The sequence below is a fragment of the Budorcas taxicolor genome, chromosome 6, assembly GCF_023091745.1.
Source record: "Budorcas taxicolor isolate Tak-1 chromosome 6, Takin1.1, whole genome shotgun sequence".
NCBI classification, from domain to species: Eukaryota; Metazoa; Chordata; class Mammalia; order Artiodactyla; family Bovidae; genus Budorcas; species Budorcas taxicolor.
In genome coordinates, this window is record NC_068915.1 from 12,498,421 (window position 1) to 12,524,031 (window position 25,611).

The 25,611-nt window shown below is 38.1% G+C and overlaps 1 protein-coding gene across 9 annotated transcripts in view; it reads left to right on the top strand.

The window, feature by feature from the left end:
* The window catches only part of CAMK2D (calcium/calmodulin dependent protein kinase II delta), a 319,598-nt gene that overhangs the window by 225,937 nt on the left and 68,050 nt on the right, over positions 1 to 25,611 (top strand). For all 9 annotated transcript variants that reach the window (XM_052641898.1, XM_052641904.1, XM_052641900.1 and 6 more), the window contains exons 5-7: positions 10,304 to 10,369; positions 13,786 to 13,858; positions 24,277 to 24,379. In XM_052641898.1, coding sequence (XP_052497858.1) covers positions 10,304 to 10,369; positions 13,786 to 13,858; positions 24,277 to 24,379 — 242 coding nt within the window. The remainder of the gene's footprint in view (positions 1 to 10,303; positions 10,370 to 13,785; positions 13,859 to 24,276; positions 24,380 to 25,611) is intronic.

Genomic DNA, 25,611 nt, shown 5'->3' on the forward strand with positions numbered 1-25,611 from the left:
AAAGGAATAGGAAATAGCAATATTTATTTAGTCTTCATCACCTTGTACTTTTTCATTGTCCTCATATTATTATCATCAAATAATTTGTTATGATTAAAATTTTCTTTTGTAAAATACACGTAACATAAAAATTGCTGAGCCATCTCTGTGTCCAGTAAAGTGGCATCAAGCACATGTTCATTGCAGGACAACCATCCATCTCTGGAACTCTTTGTATCGTGCAGGGCTGCAACTCTACATCCATATACAATAACTCCCCATTCTTCCCTCTCTTCTGTCCCTGGCGGTCACCATTCTACTTGCTGTCTCTCTGATTTGGACTACTCTAAGTACCTCATGTAAGTGAAATTATCAGTATCTGGTTTTTCTGACTGGCTTATTGCACTTAGCATGATGTCCTCAGGATCCACCCATGTTGTAGCAGATGTCAGAACTTACTTCCTTTTTAGGTTCATTGACAGCATTTACCACATTTTGCTTGTCCTCTTATCAGCCGATGAACATGTTTTAACCATTGTGAATAGTGCAGTTATGAACATGGGAGTGCAGATAGCTTTTCAAGAACCAGTTCTTTTGGGTGCATAATGAAAGGTAGAATTGCTGGCTCATATGGTTAGGAGGAGGCAATGGTATCCCACTCCAGTATTCTTGCCTGGAGAATCCCATGGACGGGGGAGCCTGGAAGGCTGCAGTCCATGGGGTCGCTGAGGGTCGGACATGACTAAGCGACTTCCCTTTCACTTTTCACTTTCATGCATTGGAGAAGGAAATGGCAACCCACTCCAGTGTTCTTGCCTGGAGAATCCCTGGGACGAGGGAGCCTGGTGGGCTGCCGTCTATGGGGTCGCACAGAGTCAGACACGACTGAAGCGACTTAGCAGCAGCATGATAATCCTGTTTAAACGCTTTTGTAACTGTCTTACTGTTTTCCACAGCAGCTGTACCATTTTGGATTTCCACCAATGGTGTACAAGTGTTCAATTTTTCTACATCCTCACCAACACTTATTATTTTCTGGTTTTTTTTTGTGGTAACCACACTAGTGGCTGTGAGTTGGTATCTCACATTGTGATTTTAATCTGCATCAAACTTTTTTTAACGCATAGAATTACAGTCTATTTCTTGCCTTCAGGAAGTATTCATTTTGATATATACATCTTTGTAATACATTGCCTGAGCAATTAGTCTTAGATTAAGGCATCTTATTAAACCGCACACACACACACTAATATAATAAGCTTAGTGGCTGATTTGCTTTCTTGAAGAAGTCTGGGATAGTAACTGAACAAAAATAACCTATCTCATTTTTACTTTTGCTTTATTCCATGTGCCCTTAATTGTGGTTAGCGGTGCTGTTTTTATTCATGCTTTTTCTTGTTCATCAAAGAGGAAAAGCAACTTTAAGAATATGAACTTTTGATTGTGGTCCAAATTTTTCACCTGCATTTGTGCAAGATGGAATGAGGAGGGGATTGTAGAGTAGAACTGGCATGAGTTTTATAACTGAGGGAGATTACAGAAATGCAGAATGATATTGAAAAGGTAGATTCAGCCACCAGAGATTAGACAGAAAAGCAGGAGTAAAGGAAGCTCTCCTCTGAAGAGTTTAGGATCCTGCCACCCCACTCCTCTTCTCTACTCTGCATGACTCTTCAGGCTGGACAGTGTCCATGAACACAGTCCTGCTTCTAATATCCCTCACGGGGCCTCCTCCAGCACGGCGCCTTTCCTCCTGGCCTGATTTGGGTTTGTATGAAACACTTCCAATGGCTTGTCTCAGTTTTATCATCTTGATTCTAATTCTTAGTATGACTCAGCAAATCTGTCTCCATCAGAATCAATAAGAAACTCTTTGGACTTTCTATTAAAGCAACTCTCCGCCTCTTTTGATTTCCATAATACAATTTGGAATTCATTCAGAAAAACATTTCTGGACAACCTCAAATACTCTACTACTTCAGAGGTATTATCAAACACTGGGTATTCAGCTAGAAAATAACTTACAGAATAAATTGATCTTAGCTTTAAAAAAAAAAAAGGATACTAATAATGGCATTAGCAGTGAACCAGAGTTGTGTTTTGTGTCAGCCACCCCCATGCCCACCATTGCCACTCTATTAGAACTGTCTGACACATCTGATTGTGCTTGGTTGTGGCCGCACCACTCAACTCGTCTTAAAACGCATTATTCACCAAGAATTCTGAACGTTTCTGAGCATATGAGAGGGGCATAATGTCAAATAGAATTTGAACATACAGATGTTCCTGGTCTGTTTACTCAGTTATAGTAAATAAAGACATATACGGGTTCAGTTCTTCAAAAAATGAAATATAAACATAGCTAGTTACCTTGCTCAATCTCTAATCCAAGTATGTGCCTTTATAATTCATTCAACAAATACTTCTTGCATTTGTGATCAGACATGATTAGTTCACAGACAAACTCTGTCTTATGGGAAAGATACTATAAGTCCAAAACTGAAATACATGGTTTCTAGGGAAAAACTGCCTGAGAGATCCCTGCTTTCTTATAAAACGTAATGGTAAGTGATATGATGTCAGGAATATCAACATAATGGCATTGATATGTGATCATCCCACATATCTGGCTGTCTGTGAAATATAAAACTCTGGGCTCATTCACTTAATAAGCATTTAATGTGCTTGTCACAGGCACTGTGAGTCAGCACTTTATATTTTATAGTGGAAAAGCAGGAGCAAATTTACCCTCCCAGAGCAACCATACAGGTAGAGAGACAAACATTAAACAAAGACAAACACAAACGAATACGTAATGATAAGCATTAGTGATAGGTGTTATGGAGAATAAAACAGGGTTCTAAGGCAATAAGACAACTTAGATGAGTAGAGGCCTGGGGATAAGAAATTTAAGCCAAATGTTGAAGGATAAGAGGAATTTACTCAATGAATATAGAGAGTAAGGGAAAGTTCTAGAAGAGAAACAAGCACAGGAAAAGGCTCAGGGGTGAGAAGGAGCTTGGTGTATTTAAGGAACTGGAGGAAGGCCAGTGTGGTCAGAGCAGCATGGAGAGGGGTGCCAGGGAGCCTCAGGAGACAGGCAGGTACTGTGAGGAGTTTGCCTGAAGGAGCACTGGGCAGGTACGTAAGAGCATCCTGTAGGCATGAGATAAAACTCAACGTGCATTTAAAGCTGCTATCTGGATAACTGATGGCAGAGGGGCAAGAGAGGTCATGGTGTGACTTAGGAGGCCGTTGCGGTGGTTGGACCGGTGACCTTGTGGTGGAGATGGAAAGAAGTCTTGATCTGTTTTAGAGATAAAGGCAGCAGGATTTGTCTAGAGATTGGTAGATAAATAACATGAAAGGTACTTGGGCCTCTTCCCCTCAGATCCTACCTTAAGTACAGGTTAAACCGTAAAGTTGTGGACAGCTGCATATGTCTTCATTAACCCACTGGATTATTTAATAGTGTATTTACCCAGCAAAGGGGCTTCCCTGGTGGCTCAGAGGTTAAAGCGTCTGCCTCCAATGCGGGAGACCTGGGTTCGATCCCTGGGTCGGGAAGATTCCCCTGGAGAAAAAAATGGCAACCCACTTCAATATTCTTGCCTGGAGAATCCCACGGATGGAGGAGCTTGGTAGGCTACAGTCCATGGGGTCGCAAAGAGTCGGACACGACTGAGCGACTTCACCTTCACCTTCAAAGATTCATGACACTCTTTCTGTCTGCCAGGCAGTACTTCTGTAAGGTACTGAAGATACAATGTTCCATCATAGATGTCTGCCCAAAAGGCCCTTGAACCACTGATTGGCTTGAAAGGTGAAAGTGACAGTGAAAGTCGCTCAGTCGTGTCCGCCTCTTTGCGACCCCATGGACTACAGTCCATGGAATTCTCCAGGCCAGAATACTAGAGTGGGTAGCCGTTCCCTTCTCCGGGGGATCTTCCCAACCAGGGATCAAACCCAGGTCTCCCGCATTACAGGCAGATTCTTTAGCAGCAGAGCCACCAGGAAAGCCCATTGATTGGCTTGTTTGACTGTATATGTTAGATGTGTTAAGAAGGCCTAGCTTTTCAGTTGTATTCCATAGACTTTGTGCCCTTAGCTCAGTGATTCTCATCAAGGGGGCCTCGGGGGAACCTTGGGTGACTCGTGGAAGCAGTGGGGTTGACGCACTGACAAGGTAGTGTCGCTGGCACCCGCTGTGTGGCCTGGTGCCAGTAGTCTTGCCACTCAAGGGACATTCCACATGGTGAAGGATTGTCTGGCCAAAAAAGCCAGTAACGCTCCTGTAAATAAACCCTGATCAGCTTCACTCTGACCAGCCCTTACCAGCATCTGGTCTGACTTTAATCCAGGATTTAAGAGAGATATAAGTGGGAATGCCTTTATGTCACTGTGATTCTGTTTTTTCACGGGATCCTTTGGGCTCTCCAGACATCTTTGACCTGCCCTCTCCTGCCCTCCAGGTTGTGTCTAAGGGGCAACGATTAGGGCAACACAATGAGAACTCGCAACCGTTTTCTCTCATGTTGTGCTTTCTTGGGAAAAGCCCTTAACCTCCACTGCTTCAGTGTCCTCATGTGTAAAATGGAAATACTTGTATCTGCCTCATGAGGTTGTTGGATTAGAACCCGGAGACTTAGAACAGTACTTGGGCTTCGCACGTGGTGGGCACCCAGTGGATGTTTGTTGTTGTTAACAGCGTGGAAAGCAGTGTGCCAGGCACCTTGCAGGTAACACATACAAACACGTCAGCGTTAACAGCTTCTACCCTTGAGATCACTAGAGCACACACCCGCCACCCAGATGCAAGGGAGCACATGTAATGTTTTGGGACAGACAGGCAAACATCTGACCCTGGTGATTCTTTGCTGACATGACTCCTGCTGGCTCTGTTCACAGCCTTGGGTTTCAGGTCTGGTGGCCTCTGCTCGTTGGGTTTGTTCTTCAGCTCTATACTTAAAGAGTTCCAGAGGGAATTACTCCTTTTTCTCCGTAGAGATACTCCTGGCCCTGCCTTGGAGACATTGCCTCCTCACCGTGCATCCGCCGGGCCCTGCTCTGGGCTCCTGTTTCCCAGTGTGACTACAGCCTGAGCTCCCTAGGTTTTGCCCTGCCACCTCAGGCACCAGTCCCGTCTCTACATCAGTGCTGGCTCCTGACTCAGTGTGGCACCGTTTTCCCTCCCAAAGCCCAGTCTTGGACATCTTGGACTCCAGCTGCTGCTCAGTGTCATAGTCAAAGCTATAATCCTTGTGAAATTTAATGTTTTATTTAAGATGAAACTACTTTTAAGCATTTCTGATATAACTCACAAATATACTAGGAGCACAAATCATTCTTGCTGGATAACAGAGAATGATTCAGCATCTCAATAAATAACAAAAGCAACAACAAAAATATTCATCTCTAAGATATATGGAGCCTCATCTTTTCATACTTCCAGAATTATCTTTTTTTCCTGTAAGCTCTAATGTTCTGGAGGTTCATAAATGATAGTTAATGATTCAAATATATAATTGATATACCTCATGTCATACAGATCCCTAACATCAATTTATTTACAAAATCTCTAATTAACTTAACAATTTACTCATCAGACTGATTTAATTTGTGAATTTTATGAAACATGACACACAAAAAATTTCCCAAAATCTGTAATAACTCCTGCCTAATTTTGTGCTCCATTAAACAAGTAATGTGAGTATAGAAAAAAGTATAGTAGTTTCTTTTTAAGGCATTGTGTTCTATTAGAACTCCATTTTTGCCTTCTCAGACGTTTGTCATACATATAGTCAAAATGATAAAATGGCTTCACTGCACAAGGATATTTTTAAATAATGAGAAAAATGAATGCTAGAAAATGAGAGAGAGTACTCTGAGACAGGTGACTACTTAATCTCCAGCTCAATATAGAGCTCTATGCCCCTTATATTTATATGTTTAATAGTTACACCTGAGTTTTCAGTATTCTTCTTTAGATATGAACCCTCAAGAAATAAAACCTATTATCATGTGCAGCTAAATTTTAGTGGGATTATTTTTTCTTTTCAAGCTCATGTAAATTCTAAACCTGTAATAGTAGATGGGTAGCATAGTTTTCTGACTTGGTTAGTTCATTTGATCATTATTTCAGTACTCATTAATTGAATAAATGTTATGTCTTAGTTGCTAGGGTAGGTACTAAGGTAACAAAGATCAGTAAGTCCTGATCCTAGTATTAATAATTTAGGATCCAACAGTTCTCATGGAGCAGATAATCTATTTAAGGAGCTACTATATATGCAGCTGCAATTTGATTAATGACAGTAGACTTTTTAATTAATATTTGTTAAGCACTTTAATAATCCAAGATTGTATGTAATATATACAGATTTTCTTGGTACCTGTGGTCAGAAACAAGGATAAATGTGAGTATGCATCATATCTATGTTGGTCACATTCAAAGAAAGAAATCTCACAAACCTGTTATCATCATTACAGAGACAATAGATTTGTTGGAAGTACTTTCTCTCTAATATTTAATTACTTTGTATTATAATTTGTCTAGGGCACAAATTATCATAAATTATAACTGGGAGAAAAGCTTAGCTATGCCAGTAAATGCAGTTTTATGTATATGTAGCCATAGTTTTCATAACAAGCTCATGTGACGCTTTTTTGTTGTTACAGGAATTTTTTTTTTTTCTGTTTTCCTTGTGTTTGTTTATTTTTTAATTGGAGGAAAATTGCTTTACAGTGTTGTGTTGGTTTCTGCCCTACAACAATGGAAACCGATCATAACTATATATGTATATATATCTCTCCCCTGTGTCTCGAGCCTCCCACATTCCCCGCATCTTACCCCTCTGGATGGTCACAGAGCCCCAGGCTGGGCTCCCTGTGTTGTGCAGCAGCTTCCCGCTAGCTGTGCTACACGTGGTAGTGCATATATGTCAGGGCTACTTTCTCAACTCCTACCACCCTCTCCTTCCCCCATTGTGTACGCACGTCTGTTTTCTACATTGCTCCTATCAAGCTTTAAACAATTTTAGGTGTCCATTTGATATCTAAAAATAATAGAATCAAAAGTTGTAACTTCAACATTAAAGAACCTGCAAATATCCATAATGCAATGGAACTGGGGGAAAGTTACATAAACCTTCAAATCTATCGTTTTTAGTTTCACATCTTTACATTTAGGAGAGGAAAATACAGAAGAGAATAATAACTGGTGATCTCTAGAAAATGTTTTCATTTGATGTTTCAGAATTTATTAAGCAAAAAAAAAAAGAACAGTGACAAAAACCCAATTTTAGGGTAATTTTATCTCACACTTGCATACAGCAAGCCTTACACCTTCACCCTATGCTTGACCAAATGACTCATACCTTCTAAACCTCTGGAGAGATGGACAGTGTGATGACTGGAAAAGCTGTACTGTGTAGTGATGCCGAGTGTGGGCTGTGGCGTGGATGGCCCGCCTGTGCCACTCAGGGCTGTGTAAAATTGGGAAAGTTACTTAACTTCTCCGTACTTCCATTTTCTCATCAATAAACTGGGCTAGTAGTAAAACCATCATAAATTATGAGAATTTCTCAATGAATTTAAAGCTTAGCACACTGTGTGGCACATGGGAAGCACTTGTCAAACGTTAGCTATTTTAATATTAAACGCCGAAACACAAATTTTCTTTTAAAATCAAGTCAGATCATAATAAGAAAGGAAGAATGACTGACAAATACCTAAGAAAAGGATTCATTTCACTCATAATAAAATTCCTATTAACATGAGCTAACTTTTCCCCAATTAGATAGGCACTTTTTTAATTGACCATAACCATCATTAGTTATACTGGGGGCCCATCAGTACTTTCACAGTATTGGAGGTGCAGCGATTTGGGAAGATAATGTGCCTTCCCAACAAAGTTGGGATAGTTTGTCTTCCCAACAAATGTTTAAATGTGAGCACTCTTTGACCCAGTAATTTTACTTATAAGAATTTATCTTTTAGAAATACTCTCAAAGATGCACATGGTCATGCACGCACACACACGCACTACTTAGTTTAATAGGGGGAAATTGCTTCTGACATGAAAGAGTACCCATGATTTAATGTAAAATGAAAAACACAATTGACCTAATTTTTGTGATTGCACAATTGCACTTTAGTGAGATAAGTGTTCCTTGTATGCGTTTGAAGAGGGAGAAGTATAAATGTCAAAAGACATATAAAAAATGGAAAGGACACACATAAAGTTAAAATTAGTTTATTCCGGAGAGTGGAATTGGGATCAAGAGATAGGAGAGGACTTGGTATGTTTCCATATATTTTAAATTTTACTACAAAGTTTTGTGACTTTAAAATTTTAAATCATTGTTTAAGCAGGGAGTAAAAAAAAGCGTAAGACAGAGAATCACCACTTAAGGAATTCTGGCCCAAAATCATTATGTCTGTCAGACCTGGAAAATAAATGAATCCCAAACAGAGTTACATCGCCTTTGCTAGAGAGCCTTGAAGTCCATGACTTGAATGAACTTCCTGGAGTAACCAAATCCAGTTGCTGAGCTGTGGGAAAGTCTTCACTTTATTAAAAAGGGCAGACAGATAGACTCCTTCCGAGTTGGAAAGGGATCACCGCTGACTCCCAGGACGTTGCCAAAGCCTGAGTATTAGTTTACTGGTGAAGACTTGGACCCTATAAGGAGATCAGGGTGTTTTTACACGGAAAAGTGAGCACTCAGCCCCCGAGTGACATGCATTTTGGAAGGCCACCTCTAGACCACAAAGACATGTTCATTGCAGTTTAAAAAAACAGTTTCCTCCAAAGAAATACAGCCTGCAAATTCACACTCTACGTCCATGATATGTATCATCTTCTCTTTCTGTTCAGAAAATACCCTTGAATGGTTGCACACACTTTGTCAGACCTTAGTTAATATTTAGAGAATTGATGAATTTCATAGAAGCCACTTTCTATGAGAGATGTGTCTGGATATTTTTATGGTGTACAGAAAAGTGTGTGCCCAGGATCTAGTGATGTGTAAGCAAATAGGAAAATGTTTAGATGAATGTAAAGCAGCCATTATGGAGTCTTTTATGTGTGGATCACAATAAACTTTGACTGTGTGGATCACAATAAACTGTGGAAAATTCTGAAAGAGAATGGGCATACCAGACCACCTGACCTGCCTCTAAGAAACCTATATGCAGGTCAAGAAGCAACAGTTAGAACTGGACATGGAACAACAGACTGGTTCCAAGTAGGAAAAGGAGTACATCAAGGCTGTATCTTGTCACCCTGCTTATTTAACTTATATGCAGAGTACATCATGAGAAACACTCGGCTGGATGAAGCACAAGAAGGAATCCAGATTGCCGGGAGAAATATCAATAACCTCAGATATGCAGATGACACCACCCTTATGGCAGAAAGTGAAGAAGAACTCAAGAGCCTCTTGATGAAAGTGAAAGAGGAGAGAGAAAAAGTTGGCTTAAAGCTCAACATTCAGAAAACGAAGATCATGGCATCTGGTCCCATCACTTCATGGGAAATAGATGGGGAAACAGTGGAAACAGTGGCAGACTTTATTTTTGGGGGCTCCAAAATCACTCCAGATGGTGACTGCAGCCATGAAATAAAATGATGCTTACTCCTTGGAAGGAAAGTTATGACCAACCTAGACAGCATATTCAAAAGCAGAGACATTACTTTGCCAACAGAGGTCTATCTAGTCAAGGCTATGGTTTTTCCAGTAGTCATGTATGGACGTAAGAGTCAGACTGTAAAGAAAGCTGAGCACTGAAGAATTGACACTTTTGAGCTGTGGTGTTGGAGAAGACTCTTGAGAGTCCCTTGGACTGCAAGGAAATCCAACTAGTCCATCCTAAAGGAAACCAGTCCTGAGTGTTCATTGGAAGGACTGATGTTGAAGCGGAAACTCCAGTACTTTGGCCACGTGATGTGAAGAGCTGACTCATTGGAAAAGACCCTGCTGCTGGGAAAGATTGAAGGCGAGAGGAGAAGGGGACGACAGATGAGATGGTTGGATAGCCTCACCAACTCAATGGACATGAGTTTGAGTAAATTCCGGGAGTTAGTGATGGACAGGAAGGCCTGGCATGCTGCAGTTTATGGAGTTTCAAAGAGTCAGACATGACTGAGCGACTGAACTGAACTGATGGAGTCTTATAATATTTTAATATACTTTATGTTTTTATAATAATTTATTATACTTTATGTTATATATGAAAACAACATTCTATATGAACATTGGTGCAAATCTATTGATGCCTAATTTTTTCTTCTTTTTTAATGTAATCTTGTTTGTCTTCACAGAGTTACTGGAGGTGAACTGTTTGAAGACATAGTGGCAAGAGAATATTACAGTGAAGCTGATGCCAGGTAAGTGACTTGTCCTGGACAAGATAGAAGACTCAGCACTCACATAATGCTTGTTCAGTATATCTCTACAACTATATCATGGTACTTAGGGTTATGAGAATCTCATAATATCGTCTTGGACTTTTCACAAGTCCTCTCTCTCTTAAGGATTTTCAAGATGATTCTTTGGGAAAAAAAAAAAAACAACTATGAATCTGATGTAAACTTTACTTTTAACTAGTATCTATAGTTAGAATATATTTATTTTTTTAAGCCTAACTGGAATGACTTCTGATAAAGAAATATACTTTTTATCAAGGTTATGTGAATAAAAAAAAAATTGAAACCCTCTGGTCTCTAGATGCTAGGCTTCCCAGCATGATAACCTCTAGTCACATATGACTCTTTTTTAAAAAATTTATTTTATTGAAGTATAGTTGATTTACAGTGTTGTATTAATTTCTGCAATACTTTGCAATACAGCAAAGTGATTTTTTGTATTCTTCTCTACCTTGGTTTATTACAAGATATTGAATATAGTTAGAATATTGAATATGAATATGAATTTTTAAATATTGAATATGGTTAGATAGCATCACTGACTCAATAGACACGAATTTGAGCAAACTCTAGGGATCGTGAAGGACAAGGAAGCCTGGAGTGCTGCAGTCCGTGGGGTTGCAAAGAGTCAGACACGACTTGACAATTGAATAACAGCAGCAATTGAATATAGTTCCTTATGCTATACAATAGGGCTTTGTTGTTTATACATATAACTTTTAATTTCAGTTTCAATTACTTTAAATAAAAAATTCAGTTCCTCAGTTGCATTAGCCCCATTTCAAGTGCTTAATTACATGAGTGCCTAGTGCCAACTGACTGGACATAGCAAATATAAAGCATTTCCCTCATCACAGAAAATTCCATGAATAGCCCACGTCCAATCAGAGATCATAAACAGAAACAGACTGCAAAACCCCCAGCGGTCTCCTTAAAACATTATGAACTATTTAACTCTTTGGAAATTTCATTAAAGTCCTTGGAACTCTCACTTGAAAAAATATTTACTCAGGTACTTCAGAGGGTTCAAGAAGATTTCCCAATCTTGTTAATTGGCAACATTTTTACAGAAGTTAAAAATGGCTAACATTTTGTCTCATTTGAGACTTCCTAGGCTATGCGAAGGCAATGTTTTTGGAGTGAAGTAACATTAATTTACTTGCTGAGGCATTACTTAGACTGCATGGTGTTAATTTCCTTGGCATTTTTTATATATATTCTGTAGTTAGTACTCATTTTGAAAAATCTGGCCGTGAGTGGTTGGCTCCTTACTAGCCATGTAAATGAGAGGTTATGTGTATCCAGTTACGGTGGTTTGTGCCTGCCTGTCCTGTCCGTGCTCTCAGAGCTTCCCAAGGCTGTTGCCTTTCTGGTAGCCTGGCCCAGGACATCAGTCAGCCGGTAGCAGGACCCCATCCCTCCAAAGTAGCACATGCATACCCAGGCTCTTCTGAACTTCCCATTCACCTTCTTGGTTTAATGTTACTGTTTATGACATTTTATGAATCTTATCTGTACCTGACTACACTCTTTAATTTTTTAATGGAATTTCTACTGCCAAAGTCAAATAGAAAGTTCCATGTCACTTAGGATGAATGAATCATCACTTGTTCAGTTTAAGCCAAATCCTCCCATTAGGCCTCTGAAAAGCACTTCAGAATAGCCTTGGAAGTAGCTATTTTCCCACTTGCCAAGAGAATAATGTTTTTATCAAGGTAATAAAACAAAGTTGAGAAATTTCCTTTATTTTGCTTTTCAAAGTTATTTTAAACAGGTTGTTATTGTGTTTCAAAATACTGGTTGAAATTAGAGACTATTTTCAGCCCTAAGATAACAGGGTAGACCCTAAGTGTTGGATCATTTCATATACATGCTTATATTAAATTTTGAAATTTACTATAGGATACAGTTTAGGGTAGGTCTCACACATAATTAAGGAGAAGAAACATTCTCTTGTCAACCATACGCATAAAGAGCAAGTAACTTGTAAAAATCTGTTTAGTACTAGCCCTCAAGAAGTTAAGAATTGAATTCATTCTCACTAGTCACATATGGTGAAGCTTATTTAATATTAATTATTGTTTACTTTTCTGTTATTCATTAGGACTAAAAACTTATACCAATGGCTTGAGATGAAAGAGTAAAGTATTCCTAACAAGAAGTATAATGTGAACATACCAACAGTCCAGGAAGCTGTGTAGTCAAAAACAACCAATCTCAAGCTCTTTTAGTGGTACCTTAAATCGACCTAGAGCTAGCAAATCACAATCATGATCATTGTGACGCTTAATTTTAATAAATCAGATAGATGATGATTACTTTTTTAAATTCAGTAATTTACTTTGGAGTAGTAGTATTTTGTACATTAAATGATTGAAAATGTCCTCGATAAAGTGTTTGCTTAATCCTTAAATGAATGAATGTAGTTCTACAATACACCTGTGTTTGAATCACACAGTGAACTTGTACAGAATTCATCAGTGTGATATGTCCTATGTTACTGTATGTCAGATGATAGCTCATGGGACCTTACCGATGCCCATCGACGTCTTCCCTCTGATTTAATTAGCAGCCTATTTGACATAGCATAAATTGTACATTTTAACATAGGAATAAAAGTTTCCTTTCACTGAGGTGATGGAAATATGTCAAACAACCACCAGTGCTCCAGGGGATTGAAAATTTTATTTTTACTTTTTAAGTTTTTATTCCTTCCCCCAAAGTATGGCTATACTGAAGAGCGTTTGTTTTTTTTTAATACCATGGATTTACTTTAAATTCTCCTTCTGTTACTGGAGACGTGCATTAGTTTTCCTATTATGTATTATATAAGCAGCGCCATTTGTAAGTCAAAATGGTAAATGTCTCCCTCCGTTTTTTTTAACCCTTGTCTCACCTGCCACTTCATTTGTGTTACCCTCTTGTTTCAACACCTATGTTTAATTGTGACCTCAGATTTTAAACAGTTTAGATGTGTATAAGAAATACTCATAAGTTTTATTTCACTAAAGAATTTTCCCAGAACATTGTGGGAATTATTTTAAAAATTTCCTAGAATTATTTATAAAAATTTTCTCCCTGAATATGGAAATTTTGACTTCTATAAACAAATGATTAATAGAGTTGCAATGAAAGAAAACACAGCTCAAATTGTTTTGTCTGAACATGTCACAAATTTTGTGTTGGATGTCATTTTTGTTACTGCCAGAATTAGCTTTATCCAGCATTATTTAATTCCAGTGTAAAGCTAAAAATGTGAAAAATATAATTTTTGTTTGTTTGTGTGTTTCGTTCAGATTTTCATTTTATTTTGTATTCAATGTGATTCTGTGCCTTTAAAATGTTCTCCCTTCCATTCTGCCCTTGTATCTTTGCAGTCATTGTATACAGCAGATTCTAGAAAGTGTAAATCATTGTCACCTAAATGGCATAGTGCACAGGGATCTGAAGGTCAGTATATGGAGTCCGTACATCTGAATCAGAGGAAGTGTTTTTTTGTTTTTTTCTGGGGAAAGGGCAGAGGGTGGGTGCTGTACAGTTGTTCCCTTGCCTTTCCCAACTTTTCCTTAAAATGACTAAATGATGATATAATAATGCATGATGCCTCTTTCAGTTTGCTCATCTACAGGCTAAATATACATCATAGCAAAAAGGGAAGGACAGCACTGGAAACACAGCTCTTAAGGTTCCAAGGAATAAACCACAGAGACGGTTTGGGGGCAGGCTTTCCTGAGATGTCCAGCATTGGCCTGGAAATAACCCTGGCCTGTGATGTATGTCCGCCTGTAGAGCTAAACACCACTTCTGTTCTGAGACCATGGGTTGCTGTAGCAGAACAACTGGTTCCTCATTGCTCCGTTTGAGTCTGATGAACCCTCAGGCAAGAGATAATAATTGCCAGCTAAATTAAAGCATGCGAAGTTAATGATTTATCAAAAATTCATTACGTATCCTAATTTAACCTTAATGGAGCCTTGACTGCTAATGTGACAGCTTTCAAATGATACGAGAAAAATGGGAGAGAAGAGGGAAACAGCTTTTTTTGTGTGGAGTGAAGGAGAAACACAAAATCTATAAAAATTATACTTGTGTTCCAGTTCATTTCCTGTGAGGATTTATAACCAGGAAAAGAGCTCCTGAATTGAATGTTTTTACGATGGATTTTTCTAGAACAAGTGAACCTACATTTTGGCCCACATCTGGCAAGATCCTGATTGTCCTGAGGTAGTAGTCACTCTACTCGAGCGTATGTTTACGTGACTGAAGATGTTTAAACACAACCCCAGTTGTCTGCTAGTTTTGCACTTTAACCCAGTCTCTCTGAGGGTATACAGACAGTGAGTGTAAGCTTGGAACTAACACACGCCCCCTGGTGTTTGCATGCAGTCATTGCATTCAGCAGATCCTGGAGGCTGTGCTTCACTGCCATCAGATGGGCGTAGTCCATCGGGACCTGAAGGTGAGTAATGCCCTTGGAGAAGACAAACCACCACACAATTCCTAACGACTGTTCAGCTGCAGTTATGCCTGTAAAGGCAAAAACATGAGCAATAAAGTTGTGCGGACTCTTTCCAACACATAATGAAAACACTTTCCCTCGCCACAGTTCTCTAATGCACCGTTGAGATTTATACAAATCCCATTTCATCCAGAGAGAAATCATTTCCTAACATTTACAATAAGCAGGTTATATTTTCTTTCTCCAAAGCAGAATACAGCATATAATGTGACTCTGAGTAGGACTGATGATCTCCTCTTCTCTTTAAACTTGTTCTGTGAACATTTGGCATGTTTGTTGATCAAACTCATACTTCATGTACCTATATTTTGTAAGTGGTTATCAGAATTATAAAGTAAATAGAGAGGAATGTATTAGGTAGATTTTTGGCCCACAAGATTGGTGCTAAAGGCCTCCATTATGGGTAGTAAAGTCTTTTTCCCTTAATATTAGTCCCAGGAATTCTGAGGACATTGAGTCTTCCTGTTTTTTTATTTATTTATATTTCTAAGGGTCAAGATACTATTGTGTTTTAAAACAGATGGAAAAAGGGTAAAACAAATCTTATTATCAAATAGTATGTATGTAACATATAGCTACATACTAGTACTTTTAAGACTTGACTCAGTTTCTGATAACCATTGAGAATGAGAAATGTTTAGATCATCTACAAATTAAACATTTCAGAGATGACTGTCTTGTTCTTAATTCTCTGACCTCTTCTCTCAGCATTCTAGCTTTACTGATGACATTTCAGAGAAATTGTGAACACTTAGAAATTTAAATGGAGGAAAAATCCTAGGTGGGCAACATAGCGCATGGGCTCACTGTGTAGCTGTGATTTTGCATTTGAAACCTCAGCCTTTTCCGGGCTTCAGTACAAAGGTGGCAAAGGGTAAGTCAGAATGTCTTAGACTGTGACGTGTGCAGGACCTAGGCATACTTCCTTTGTCACAGTACTTTCCACTCATTTTCTGTGTTCCAGAAGAATATTTCTTCAGTGATTCACAGCAAGTTGCTTGAAGATGTGATCTGTAAGCAAAACATTGCCTTTTCTAGAACCTTCCTTTGATTTCAGTTTGAGTCTGAGAGTTTGTTCTTTTGGAGAGCTGAGGTAGAATTGTGTCCATCTGCTAACACTTACCAAATTTACCCATCAGGAAAAAAGGAAAAAGAATGTGTTCCTTTGAAAATTCATATATATGGCAATCACCTCAAAACCTGCTTAGTAGCCACATAAAGACAGTGCCCCTTTTTGTTACTTCTTAGAACTCACAGTGCTGCTTTCCTTTTTAAGTGACTGTGTGTAGACATACAGCTTGTTTGTGCTATTCTTATTGTTTAATAAATTTATCATTTGAGATATTTTACTTCATTTTATGTAATTATAAGTATACTCTAAAAGCCATGATGAAAAATGCAAATTTTGTTCCAGGACTTTCGAAATATATTTTTTGAGGTCTTAATATTGCACTTCTGTAAATGTCCAAACCCAGCTGAGTCCTTCAAAGACTGGAACTTTTATCAGAGATGGCAGTGAGCCTAGGCTGTGGAAGGGGAAGAAAAAGATATTTTCTGACATATGAGCTAAAGTCACTAGTTAAAAACTCAGGCAGGTGATTTCCAGAGAGGCTACTACTGAAAGAAATTAGCCTGCTGCATCACCCCACAGATTTCTTTCAAGGGAGAAAAGTGTTTTTGCTTTCCATTCTTACTCTAATTTAAGCAGAGGATAGAGATGAACTTCTGATGAAGCTTGTTATAATTTCTGTAATTGTTGTCTCAGTTTCTGTCAAATTGCTGACTTGGATAAACCTCAGTTGAGTCTAGTTCTTAATAGGCCATGGCATAAACTTACTAACAGAGGCCCGAACCTGTGTGCAAGGGGCAGCTTAAGTGTGTTCTGTCGCTGGGTTTGATTTGTGGCTTTTATACCCACGATGCATCATCTGATAAGTATACCGCTTGTAACAGCACATTTACCAATATATTAAAATGAAATGGATCAACTGCTGAAATCTATTATCAGGCTTTAAGCAAAAAGGTTGCCCTTCCAATTATTAGGCCATATATTTTTGCTTCCGGAGCAAGATTCATATGTTAGTTCATGTCCAATAGACACAGTTTAATTTGTCCATATCAGTGAGATAAAGACACAGGATGTATTATACTTATCATCATCATCGTCATCATAGGCACCTGTGAGCATCAGAGTACTGTACAGGTTGTCTATAAACCCCTCTGAGGATAATAGCCATTTGTGTTCCTTTCCAGTACCTAACGTGGGACCTTGTCCCTAGTTAACACTTGCAGCATAGTCCTTCAATTCAGGAATGGATAAAGTTCAACCCAAAGTACACTTGTCACGTAAAAGCCAACACTGAGTAAAACAGGCTGTTGTGACATATTAATTAATGTTGAATAAAAGAGGAAAAGCATATCCTCTTTGATTCGGTGGTAACGTGAAGATCTCTTTTTAATATTTTAATAATTTCCACTTTGAGGGGCTCTTTAGACAGTAGACTCCACCAGATGGAACCTTACCAGGACCTAGAGACAAGGCTAGGGCACAGCAGGCAACTTGAGGGTGTCCCAGAGACAGCAGCAGGTCAGGGTGGTGAGACGCTGGAGGCGCTTCGGGCCGCCCCAGGCAGCATCCGTGGGCCACAGTCTTTTGTCTAAGGTGCATTCAGTGTCAGGCCAGCGGATGCAGATCTGCTGGGGAGTCCAGCAGTGGTGACAGAGTTATAGGACTCTAGTTCAGGGCTACGAGAGGGTTTGGATCAAGGCAGAACCTTAATAAAAGGTAAAAGGGCCATAGCTGCCATTTATCAAGCAGTTGCTCTATACCCTGCCCTGTATTATCATACGAATATTCAGAGTAACTTCATGAGGAAGGTACCATGATTGTCTCCATGTCATGAGGAAAAGGACTTGTTCAGATTCGCATAGCTAGTAAGACAGGATTTGTGCCCAAGCAGCTGGGCTCCAGGGTCTGCAAGCTTAATCCCTACCACTTCTCAGTCCAGTTAGATGAATGAATTGAAAACCCTTATAGAGACCAAAGAAGAGTTCAAAACAGTGATGCGAAACTAATTTTACCAGTAACATTCAGAGTTATTTGGGGAAATGGGTCTAAATTTAGTGAATCAAGAGATTAAAATAATCCCCATCTGTGGCTTTTCAGAACTATGCAAAATTTGTATCATTAGGAATAAGAGAATACGGTATAGTTAAGACATAATGTAGAGTAGGAGGACAGCATAAATTTTGACAAAAGACTGCTGTAAAAAGTGAAAATGTTCTGTTTAGGAAATCAGTAAGGCAGCATTGTCCACAGCCTTTAGAAAATGAGACATTGAGAAGAATGAAATGGATTTGCCACATTTAATTTAGGCCACATCAAAACAATCAGTTTGGAGTCCTTAAGAAACAGATCATTTATGAAGAGAGGATTACTGTACTGTGGTGGGATATTTGTGTGAACTGATAATTTAAATTCAGGTAGCAAAAGAGAAGAACAAACATTAATCAAGTATTTCTTGAGCACTTACTAAGTCCCTGTCTTAGCTTTATGCATATATTACACAGCAAAACAAAAACAAACCTTGTATACATGGAACATACAAGCCAGTGAATTAAAGATCACCTAAACATATGTGGAAGATGTATCCATGCTGCTCCTCCCAGAAAGACGGAAGTGCATCAGACAGGCACCGCCTCCAGAAATATACTAGATGGAAAAGAGGCTGCAGTAAGAAGTGACAACTCTCGATGTCACAGGAAATAAAGGAATATCAAGTCAGATGTGTCCTCACGTAAGAGCCTGGAGAATACAATTTCTGTGAATCAGTTGACAGAAGGAAGTAAGGCAAAAGAGACAGTTATATAGCTGTACTTTTTCAAATAACCATTTCTCACACCAAGTAGTAAAATTTCTTCAGCTCAAAGTGTATCAGAAGTGGTTACTAAACTGCCTCATGAGCAGCTCTCTGGATAAGAGGCTGCATACATACAACTGAATCTTTTAGCAACAAACAGGCACTGGTGAATTGCCTTCGTAGAAAATACTGTCTTCTTAAAGCCTACCTCCTGAAGAACAGTGTTATTTAATGGAAAAATCATTAGATGGGTAGATGAATATAAGATTGATAGGTAGATAGATAGATAGAAGGATATATTTTAGTGAAGATAGTAATTCTGGAAATTTGGGAGGATTTTTAAGACTTTCATAGACACAAAATTAAATGTATGCGCAGAAAAGCAAGAAATTCATTTTCTGGAAATGTGACAAGCCTTCAGTAAGTCCTTGTCACCATGGGTAGTAGCTATGTCAAGTAGTGATTTCTGCATTTTCCTTGATTACAAAATCACAAGTATTTCACTTTCCACAGAACCATCTTTGAAAATAAAGGCTTAAAGACTATATCATAGTCGTTAATGTACATCTAGATACATTACAAACTGTGTGACAGATTCCGGAATTCATTTAGCCATTCTACCGTTCCTTTATGAAGTACTTGGTGTGTGTCAGGCTGCGGAGAAACGGTAGGTGATTGGTGAAATCCCACTGTGGTTACAGTCTAGTTCTTTCAATCTACTTGATAGTGTGTGCTGATAATTAATGTTAGAAGTACATCAAGAAACAGGAGTGTAATACAGAGTGATTCTTTTGAACTTGCTCATATATGCACAGTGATAGAAATAGAACTTCCTCATCACAAACTTACAGCGCATTCCTCAGCTAGCAAGTCCCCATGCTGGGTACATAAATTCAGGCATCCACCATGTGAAAAGCAAAGCAGAATCAAAGCAAAAGTCGCTTGTACCATATGCACCAAAGGACCTCCACCATATGTGGGAAAGAGCCTGACATGCAGGCTTTTCAGTTCATGCAAGATTTCATTTAGTTGAATTTTAGGAGCTTTGTTCACACCTTCTTTGGCAAAGAAGTGACTGAAAACACACCAAAGCACTGACTGATTAACTTCATATTGGAATATTGATACTTTCCACTAGAGGAAAGAAATTTAAAAAGACTGTTTCACTTCTTAAAAGCCAGTATCCAGGGGGGTGTAAGAATCAAATCATATGGAATAATAAAACTCATAGCTTGCTATTTTATATTCATAAAGAGCAAAACATTTAAAGAAAGTAAAATACACATGATTTCACTAAACATAAGATCCACATGTTTGCGTTTACTGGCTACTTATCATGTATGTGCACGGATAAATCTGTCTTGTGACTAATGTTGAAGATGTTTATATGACTCATGTTGAAGATGATCATCACCTCTGCTGAATCAGTTCTTTAATAAACATCAGGCTAATTTAGAAATCCTCGTGATATGTTTGTGACATTTTTAAGAAGCAAAGATTAAATTATGCCTTTTTCATAAGTTTTCCCATGTTTTAGTTGAATATGGGTAGTAAATATTTTTGAGTACTTTAGATTATTCTTAAAATATCTACTGAATGGATTACCATTTGAAAATGAATGATTTTTATATCTCAGAATCACATCGTTAAAAGGAAGGGATCAGGAAATCTGACCTCAAGCCCTTACTTCATCTTTTTGAACCTCCCTACCTCATTTAGAAAAAGAGGGATTTGAATTAGTTTATCTCCCAAGTCTCTTGCAATTCTGAAAGTGGTTCCAGAAACTTGCCTCAGTACTTTGAGATGCTTGAACAGTTTCAAGAAAACCCCAAGTCGTGATGAAAGAAGTTGCCATTGTATCCATATGGAAGTACAGAACAAAACTTGCAAACAGTTGCTGCTCATTACAGCTGATATGCTATAAATGGTTGTTGACACTAAGACCAGATGTCGTGGAAAATCCTGCATCATTAGGAAGCAATGGGGTGGGGAAGGAACCTGTGTGTAAGAATGTCAGTAGAATCTATTTAAAAACCGATCTAAACAGTGATGCATTATAAGAATCTAGGGGTAATCTCAATGTGTAAATATTAACATAATAGATTGCACTTACTGTAGAAATGCAGACATTTTTCAGGTCATGAGCATTCATTACAGATATTCAGTCTTCTGCACATTTGAAATGGCCAGCTCCACTGGACTGTAATAGCTGATCACTAATGCATATAATGTCCCTTACAGAGGACAAACCCCTGTGATAAAATCCAATGGGGTTTTATAACTTTATACATACTGTTATAAGATTTTAAAATATATATATTTGTAATGTTCATTTGCGAGGTGAAGAACTAGTTAATTAGCTTCAAAGGTCTGAATAGCCCAAATCCACATAGTTAATAAGAATCAGGCCCAGGACATAAATCCATGTCTTCCTTTTCTGTCTAGGTCATAGTGCTGTGCCCCCATGTTCAAACATAGTTGTGTTGGAAGACCGGAGTTTCTGATCTCACCTTTCTGATTTGTTTTAGAAGGTCAGAATAGCAGAATATTAGCAATTAATAGTGTAATGGTGACCCTTCCTTAAGGAAGTAGCCACTAATTCGGTGAGAGATTCTATTTCAACTTTTGTGGAATATAACCACAAATTAGCTTACTTTCTGTAGACATTCATAATCTAAATTTATCTACTTGCCAATGAACTTTTGTAGTGCAATATGTTCTTAAGTTGGAAGCTATCTGAATGGTAGCAATTAAAACCAGGATAAATGTGTACTGCCCTGGTTTAAATGCTACTTTAGAAAATCTTGGTGATTAAGTCTCCTGTATCCTTGCAGAACGTGATAAAAAGATTGTTCAAACAAACATATTAGAAAGAGTTGACTATAAATCAAAAGTATGTGATATTTTTAATGTTTCTTTGATGCTGGCCATTATTAGAAGCAATCTTGTGATAAAATATTTTATAAAGCAAGTAATCCTTTAATAAAGGCAGTAATCATCCTCATTTTTTCAGTTTGTATTCCATAGTTCTATATTTTAGGTTTGCCTAAAAGATACGCTTAAACATGAAGTCATTTCAGTGCTATTAATATTTGAATCTATACAGTAACCTTGAAATAGCCATGCCTTTTCCTGTGCATAACTGCAGCTGAACAGTCTTCTTGGGTGTAAGGTGAAACACTGATCCAGATGGACTTATTATTTCCTGGATAAGTCACAGGGCCCTACAGAGAGGTCTTAGAGATCGTCTCTAGGTATGAGTATTTGCCTCAGTCATTCAGAGACTGTGCATCAGAAAACTCCAGGGCGTTCCCTTTCTTCTGAATTGGCAGATCCTTGGTGTACAAGGGCATAGTGCACCCAGCACTGCCCAGAACTTTTTGATTTATTAATAAGAATAAAAGCACATTGAATTGTTTATAAGTTTATTCATTGATGACACTGGCGTTTGGTCAACAAACTTAAATACCACTTGAAATTGAAAAGACCTAAAATGATTGCGATTTCTAAAGCAATTGGAACTCTTTCCCTAAATGAGTCTGTGCTTGACAAATTAAGACAAATGGGTATTAGCAGAGATCTCTGATGTCTCAATGCTTTTGAATATGATGGTCACAGAGAAATAAACTATTACTTACTGTTTGTGTTTTCTTCCAAGGTATTTATTCCATAAATTAATAGCTGGCAATCACTTCTTGATTAAATGAGAAGGTACATAAATGCAGTGACCATAAGTTTTAGTTGTGAAAATAAAATGTTAAATATTAATCATACAGCATGGTTAGATACTATAGTATAGTGACAGATAAACAAGAATTCCAAGTAATTTCAAATGTTAGATTTTACTGAAAGTTATTTTAGCGTGGAGATATTTCGTATTCTTAAGACATGTTCATCCCAACATCCAAATTAAGTTTTCATGTTCTTAGCGTTTAGGTAAAAACCCGTCAGCCCTAAAACGTTATAAAGTTTTCCTTAAAATTGCCATTTGTCATGACAGTGGTGAATCTGATGGCAGTGAGCAGCAGTAGCCTGAAGAAGTCTGTTACTCGACTAAAACTTACCTGCCTACACTTCAGTTCTTGTAGACTTAAGCTAATTTCTTCTGAGCTCTGGTTATGAGTCTTTGCTAATTTGCATGGCTGGCTTAATTAATAAATTAAATATTGGTTTAGGCTGTGTTTACACAAGGTCAAAACAACAACAGAATTGACTAATTCAGTAAGGAAAAAAAGTAGCAAATTTCATGAAAAAAATTGAAATCAGTTGTTAACATATAAACAAAACCAATTTGATTAACGGAATGTTTAAATGCTTCAGACAGTTGTTTTGGCATTTGGAGAGTCCATTGTTTCCCAACTTTTTTCAGCCTGAGACACCTCTAAATTTGCTGAGTTTTAGCCCAAGGTTAGAAGATGTTGAACCACTCTTCCAAATACACATACCAATCCAGATGGACATTCATCCGGATACCTAAGGATCTAAGGATGATAGATTTACATTATGCATTAATCGGCCTCCTTTTCCTGACCAGCTTTTCCCTTCATTTCTTAAAACCCACAAAGGCTGTCCAGGGAAAGTCAAGAATTTGTCATGGTGCTTATTTTCAAAGTACCAATGTGTCTCAGTGACCCGGTTGGGAAACAGTGGTGTAGACACAGCCTTATTCCAGGATTGAGTTATCAGTCCTTGAGTGTCCTTGAGTAATGATAAATACCTGAGAAAATTAAAATGTGTCTCTCTTATAGTATTCTGAGATGTGAAAATAAATATATAAGTAATATTTTGAATCACACTTTGAAGACATATACATTATGTTTTTAAAAACTAGCTTATGAAAAAAAAAGCCAACTATAACATTTGGCACATAAGAGTAGACTCTTTCTGCCTTTAAGAATAAACAGATTCTTAAAGACAGCAATTTTAATACATAATCAGAATAAGACTCCAAAATTTGTACAGAAATTGTTTGGAAACAGTGAGGAATGAAAATCACTACATTTGGGTCCAAACTCTTGAAGTCAACTAGGATTTAATTTGCACAGTTTCATTTGCCAAATGTCTGTAGATTGGTCCAACTCTTGTTATCATTTTGCCAAGTTCCCTTCTGCTGAAAAATGCCTGTGCTCTGGAAGGCTTCTAAGCCAATGTCCGTGGCCAAGTCTGGACCTCAAGCAGCACTTGGAAGCATGTGAGCAGGTCAAGACAGGTGCTCCCATTCATTTGCACTCTCCCCACGTGTATCCTCTCTTCAGCCCAGTATCTCTCCAGGACATACATGCATCTGTCCGAAGCCTGCACACATGATCGCTTGTAATCATTTTCTAACCATATTTTCCCTGGGATTTAGGAATGACAGTCTCCGGGAGAGAGGACAGTGCATGACTTTTTTTTTTTTTTTTTTCCCTCCTAATCTTACAAAATGTTAGTTTTGAAGAGTCACTTAAAATAGATTCTCACATCAGTCTCTCTTTTTTTTCTAAATAAAGCCTGAGAATTTGCTTTTAGCTAGCAAATCCAAGGGAGCAGCTGTGAAGCTCGCCGACTTTGGCTTAGCCATAGAAGTCCAAGGAGACCAGCAGGCGTGGTTTGGTGAGTAGGGCCTCCCCCTCATGCTGTTTCCACTCTCTGGGCTGCGGTCCCATCCCACTTACAAGCTACGACAAAACGGAAATGTTCGTTCTGACAATTTGGCTAGTCTTAAGATAGTGGACTTTTATAAGTACCTAATTTTAATGACATTAAAAAAGTATAAGTCAAAAAATAAGGGGAGATATAATAGAAGAGCAGTAACACAGACTTTTTTTCTTAAAGAATTGATGAAAAATGGGTGCTGTATTAATTAATAGGAGAACTGCCATATTCAAAGAGTATTTGAGAGAAAATTGATTGTCCAAATACAGCCTCACTTGATGCTGAAATCTCCTATGTAACTAGGCACATATTTGTACAATATTTTGCATATTTTGTGATTAGCAATATTAAGTTTTAAAAATATTATAAAGTATATAGAGAGAAGTTTACATAATACATGGTGTTATGTATCTATATATGTGTGTGTGAGTTTCATCAAAGTGCCAGTTTCTGCTCTACAATTTTGAAATTTCTGTATGATGAAATTTCTGTTTCCTTACAAGTAAGGACAAGATTAACTCTAAACAAATTTAAATTATATATAGTATTAAATATTTCTGGATTATAGTATTTCAAGTTTATGAATTGTTTTGATAAATAAATTATTGTACCCACTGAATTTCTCATGCTTTTCTGCCATTTCCAAGTATTAATCCTTTTTTCAGGTGGTGTCCTAAAATATAACCTCTCCACAAGCTTCAACCTTACTTCTATTCTCATTTCCAGTGTATTGAGATTAGAATTGGAATATAGTTGATGTGGCTCAGAGGGTAAAGTGTCTGCCTGCAATGCAGGAGACCTGGGTTCAGTCCCTGGGTCAGGAAGATCCCCTGGAGCAGGAAACGACAACCCACTCCAGTACTATTGCATGGAAAATCACATGGACAGAGAAGCCTTGTAGGCTACAGTCCGTTGGGTCGCAAAGAGTCAGACACGACTGAGTGCCTTCACTTTCACTTTCACTTTCATAGTTGATTTAAAATATTGTGTTAGTTTCAGATGTACAGCAAAGTGAACCAACTATACATATGTGTATATCCACTCTTTTTTTAGATGCTCTTCCGCTATAGGCCATTACAGAATATTGAGTAGAGTTCCTTGTGCTATACAGTAGGTCCTTACTAGTTATCTGTTTTATAAGTAGCAGTGTGTATGTGCGTGCATGCTAAGTCACCTCAGTCGGGTCTGAC